Genomic DNA, 5,873 nt, shown 5'->3' on the forward strand with positions numbered 1-5,873 from the left:
TATTTTTCTGGTCAATAAATGCATTATAAAATCATGCACAATATGAGTAAAGTGCGCCAATCCGCGAATCTTCATAAAAAAAGACAGCATTTTTATGATGATACCTAGTTCAAAAGCAGAAACAAACACTTAACGTCAAAAGGTCATTCCTACCCGTTTCGAAGGCGTGAGTTTTGTTTACGACGTTTTCGATGACACATCTTCTATCCTTTTTTCACGTTAAACATGTGGCATAATAAGAAAGAGAAAAAAAACTTAAACTACAAACAACTTATTCGACATCGTCCATTTCCAAACCACTGATTTGATTTAATTTAATATTTAGTTTCGAAGATTATGGTTATGGTGAACTGCTTTTATTTATATTCATAATCTAGGCAATCACAATATCATGTAAAGATGTATAGACCAATCCTGAAAGTTATTTGTTGGTTTCTACTTGTGCGATCCTCCAATTTACAACTTCTCATAAACGTAAAAAATCAGGTGAGTTTGTGTTCTTGTTTCTATCGATGTCATACTAATTGAAGAAGTATAATTAATATAAATTATTTAGGAAGTCAACAATATACCACTTAAACATTAAGCAGTAAGGTTATTACCTATACCAAATTCTTTCTTCAGTTCCACCCTTTCTAATGTTCTCTTTCATGCTTAATCCGTGTACATATGTCATATATTCCAGGGTGGAGATGTTATGCAGGAGAACATAACAGCGAATGTATCAGAGGATACCGTCACCCTGGACTTCGTGAGGCTCGATGGCGTGTTCGTGTCACAGCTGGTTGACTTCACTAATGTAAGTAATAAGTATGCAGAGGGCCTGACTAGGTACTGTACTGAAACACTGTATGGTTAAAGTACAAATCAAGTTTAATGTAGGTCTATTAAAATTAAATATTGGTAATAAAAACAATACCCATAACACCATTACACATTCTATTACCAATATAAGAAACCTATTCACTAACTTGTAATTTGAGTAATCATAAATTAGAATTCCATATTATTTATACATATAATATAATTCTTTCCTTGTAGCGTGTTTTGAAACTATACAAGGCCAGAACGCACCCATAGTGCACTAGCACTGTATAGTTTCAAGTGAAGAAAAAAATATTTTACTTGAAAATATACACGATTTGTGCGTACTAATCGCGTATATTTTCAAGTTGGGATTTACTGAATCATTCTTGAAAATATACATTGCTATTACGCACATTGCTTGATTTGCGTACTTGTCGAATATAATTTATACCTACATGCTGATTCTGATTTACTTAACTATTTCGGTAAATGTACATGACTATAACTTACTTGTTCTGCCTGTCATACCTATAGAATGTTAATAAATAAAGATGAACAAGCTCTAATTTGATTGATGAATTTATATTTATAGCAATCATACTTGCAAGTAAGATTACCAATATCCTATTATTTATATGAATTAAGAGTAATAGGTACCTACTACGCTCAAGAGAAATGAAAAAGTTCCAGTGACGATAGCTCCTGAACGGAAAAGACTAGGTTCGTCGTTGCCGTCGCAATATTAAAATACATTTAACAGCGCATCAAAATATTATTATAACCAACTAAAAACGTAAATTTCGATCAAAATTCTAAATTAAATGTTTTAAAAAATTGTGGTCATTTGGTGTTGACATATTGCAACTTGGACTTATTGATTGCTCGTGAGTGTATTACCATAAAATAACAAGTACAACTTTCAGTATTACCGTATAGACCTAAATTTTCATCAAGTTTTGGGGAGCCTACCCTATCTATCTATGGGTATTAAATATAAAAACCGGTTCTACCTTTTTTGGCATAATATTTTTTTGCCTAATCTCCTATTGCATAGTAACGTTTGGTCAAAGTCTCGTTACGCCGAAAATCGTATGGCATAAATCTCGTTTAGTAAAAAGTTATTTCGCATAACATTGTTTTGCCTAATAATGGTATGGCCAAATCTTGAATAGCCTAATAATGCTATGGCATAGGTTTATACAAAGTAATAATATTCGTTTGGCTTTAACTTTGACGGAGCGTCTCCCTACATAGCGCAAACTGGTGCCTCGTATTGTTTCCGCTGTTTGGAAAACGCTCCGCTCCGCTTCGCTGCGCTCCGCTTTGGTTTTGATGAATATGTGCACCTAACACGCTCCTCCTCGCTTTGCTCGTCGTCGCACCTATTTTTAGGTTTCGATCCCATGGGGTTTGTAATAATTATATTGGTAGAAAAATACCACAATTTGTACATTTACTACATACTTAATATATTATTTATTAAAATAACATTAGGAGAAACAAGATTATACATAGGTATAGACGAACATAAATTTGAGCAAACGAAACTTAGGTGTTTAAAGATTGTGCCTAAAGAGTTTTAGACGAAACGAGCCTTATGCCACATAAGTCTTGGCAAAGTGATGGTTCGGCCAAAAAAGTTTAGACCATACGAGTTATGCGAAATGAGTTTTGGTCAATAAAGATTATGCCAGATGAGCGGAACCCATAAAAACCTACTACCTAGTAACTAATCACGTATAGTTTCAAGTGCTCGCATTGCACCTTGGCACTTGAAAATATACACGATTAGTACGCAGTGGTAACTGCTGCAGTATATTTTCAATCCATAATTTTGGCCCAACTTACTTGAAAATATATGCGGTTAGTGCGTAATGGCCTTGTATACTTTCAAGTAAATCATGGCCCCATTTTAATTTGAAAGTATACGTGAGCAGTCCCACCCTCTGTGTTCTGGCCTTGTATAGTTTCAAAACACGCTTCCTTGTATCATAATAAATAACCATAATCTATTCATTTCATCAAGATAGAATTATTCTATTATATTATTTATCTCACTTTTAAAATAGCATAAAACATCATTTCTAAATTATCATACTATGCTCTTTTCAGGAGGTTGAAGCCATGAAGGTGGTGATCCCGGGCGAGGAGGAGCTGGGCCAGGCGCGGCACCAGGCCCTCTGCTTCCTCACGCACTCCGCGCAGGCCGACTTCATCGCCCCTGATGCTATGGCCAAGTTGAGACAGGTTCTATATTTTTTTATGAATATTATAATGAGATAGTATTGTTGCATGTATATTTGTTTGTAATTTAGCTCAATAAACCAATTATTATTTGTCCATTTGAAATCATATTTTTGCATTACATATTATATGCATATTATTATAATCTCTCTCTATGGCTACTTTATGATTATAGTACTATATCTAGGTGTTCAGAAATTTCAATTTTAGCATTTTCATGGTATGCAAATAGGCATAATTATGTTATGTAATGTTATGATTATGCAGATTTACTCATATCCAACGTATGCCAAAACCAGCGCCCAGACTTGTCTAAGCTTAACACCACCACCAAAAACTCACGCCCCTATAACTTCCACTTCCAGAAAAACCCAGGCACAGTGCGTGTAGCAGAAGAAGACCGGGGCTGGCGCCAGACCACGGCCACGGCGTGGGCGGGGCGCGCGGCGCGGCTGCTGTCCCCCGCGGCCGCCCGCCACTGCGCCGCGGCCGGGGACCAGGTGTTCCTCAGGGCGACTGACTTGACGCGCTGGGCGCCACGGCCTGGTGAGTTGTTGTGTTGTGATCCTGGGTTCTCCCTGAGTGGTGTCTGCACGCGTGTACGCTCCTTAGGCGATGAGCCACTGACTACTCATCTGACTGGCTAATCCTAACATTGCATTGAGTAGTACACCCGAATCCGCGATTGTAACAAATGCGAATGTGGAATTTTGTAGAATTTTGTCTTTTGTAGAAATGAATGGTCATCACCAAAGACTATACATTAATCGGAAATTAATTGGCCATCACTCAATGGGATATTAGGTAATGTTATTTGGTACTTATAACACAGCTTATAATTAATATCATCGTCAATACGGCTCGCGAACTATCACGTGAGTACAAATAAGTGCAGTGAAAAGCGGGTTACTCCCTTGCGAAACCTTATTTATTTGCAGGATTTTAACTTCAAAAATGGTTCAGGCTTATCCTAATGTAAACTATTAATACACGGCTCAATAACTACAACATCCCCTCCCGCACCCTGCAGGCATGGAGCAGTACTCCTCGCTGGTGTCGTCGTTCCCGGAGCGCGCGCTGGCGGCGGAGGGCGCGCCGGCCTGCGAGCCGCGCACGCCCGCGGACCACGACTGCGTCTGCCATTTTGAGGTAACCACACTATACCTGGTTGCTGCTTCGGCAGCAGTCGTTAAGCCTAGTCAGAGGCCTTTGGGCAGCTTAAAAACATCTGACAGTCGGGTTGCCCACTTACCAGACAACTCTCTCAGCACAAGCTTACTTGTGTTGGGGTCCACCAAGCCGCACTAGGCCAGCGTGGTAGACTTGGCCAAAAACCCTTTCTTGATTGGGAGGAGACCCGTGCCCCAGCAGTGGGGTGATGATGATGAAGCTATACATCAGCTTGCATGACATGACATGTGATAACTGCAAATGAAATGAGTGCTTTTGCTTTATTACAAGTTGTCTCTGCCACTCTTTGAAACAGTGATTTATATTTCAGTTACAATGGCTTTAGTCTCTACTATGACAGATTATTAGATTGCTTTTGGAGTTGTTGTTGATGTTATTGGGAAGATTAAATGATTGAACTTTTCTTTGAAACTATAAGTACAATTTTCTTGTTTGCAGGTGTGTGTGAACTGGTACCCGTGCGGGCTGAAGTACTGCAAGGGCAAGCCCCAAGGCGGGCTGAGCTACCGCTGCGGCATCAAGACGTGCCACCGCTGCTACAGATATCACTTCTATGTGAAGACCCGCAGTGCCTGCCCCAGCTTCACGTGACATCATGTCACAACTGCTGTTGTCTCTACTTGTACCTACAGATGTATGCCAAACCTTTTCTTATCTAGTCATGTGTAGAGTGCCCAGTTTGTATTTTTGTATGCGCTGCCGATTTAATTTAAATAAACTGCGACAATACTGTGTAGTTGTGTACAGAACTTTGGATACTTTAATACTCTTCCAATTTGGTATAAGAATAAATGAAATTATTTTTACATGTGAGTTTAATTTATTATGGTAAACTATTTACAAACTACAAAATTATAAGCTAAGATAGTAGTATTAATAATTATTTAGTGGCATCCAGGGTACGCCTCATGACGGTTCTTGCGAAGAACAAATTGAATCTTCCTCTCCATGTCCTCGTTATAAATAGCTTTGCATCTCTCATGGTTGATACGACGTCTTGTCTGTAAAGCCACAAATTAATTCTGTTAATTCTCTAACTTTAATATTAAGTACATTAGATCTTATGAGGTTCGTAAATGAGTCAAAACAGTCTTTGAAAAAACATTTGTGAACATGTGTAAGTTACACATAAATGGATGCTGTTCAAGGTAATGAGTTATTTTATACCTGGAAAGGCTTCTCGTAGTATCTGGTGAGTCTGTATTGCTCCAGGATGCCTTCTTTACCGATAATTCTGTTCACCAATCGGCAAGCATCTTCAATGTCGTTGTTCTTTACGAAAACCGTCCGAGCGATGAACGAGGGATGTCTATTCGCTAAAAGTCTCAATGTTAGATGCATTTTGGTGCCAGAATTAACAATAAATTCTTTGGAACCGAAAATATACAAATGAAAACAGTAATTTGAGGTTATATTAAGGAGGTTGACAGCTTTGACACTGACAGTGGCAGGCCGGATTTTGCCTTGCCATATACAAAATATTATAAACTCATTCAACTTAATCAAGTTTAAAATAATGCTCAAAACAATAACGGGTTTGATTGAGTTGTCTCATGGTTGTCTCCTCGAATGACATATTGACATCATTTGATTTTAATATTATTATTGATTTGAATATTTTAATACAAACA

At 38.2% G+C, this 5,873-nt stretch overlaps 2 protein-coding genes across 2 annotated transcripts; one reads left to right on the forward strand and one right to left on the reverse strand.

The window, feature by feature from the left end:
• The first annotated feature begins 349 nt into the window (after window positions 1-349).
• Window positions 350-5,048, forward strand: LOC105393410 (out at first protein). Its single transcript, XM_048624661.1, has 6 exons — window positions 350-486; window positions 686-799; window positions 2,920-3,054; window positions 3,417-3,597; window positions 4,082-4,200; window positions 4,681-5,048. Exons 1-6 carry the CDS (start codon window positions 400-402, stop codon window positions 4,831-4,833), a joined length of 789 nt encoding a protein of 262 aa, XP_048480618.1. The 5' UTR covers window positions 350-399; the 3' UTR covers window positions 4,834-5,048.
• On the reverse strand, window positions 5,043-5,653 carry LOC105393400 (28S ribosomal protein S21, mitochondrial). Its single transcript, XM_011565150.3, has 2 exons — window positions 5,410-5,653; window positions 5,043-5,243 (listed from the first exon to the last, which is right to left on the reverse strand). The coding sequence occupies exons 1-2, from the start codon at window positions 5,581-5,583 to the stop codon at window positions 5,127-5,129; spliced, it is 291 nt and encodes a 96-aa protein (XP_011563452.3). The 5' UTR covers window positions 5,584-5,653; the 3' UTR covers window positions 5,043-5,126.
• Window positions 5,654-5,873: the final 220 nt, after the last annotated feature.

Source organism: Plutella xylostella, chromosome 12 (genome assembly GCF_932276165.1).
Source record: "Plutella xylostella chromosome 12, ilPluXylo3.1, whole genome shotgun sequence".
Lineage (NCBI taxonomy): Eukaryota > Metazoa > Arthropoda > Insecta > Lepidoptera > Plutellidae > Plutella > Plutella xylostella.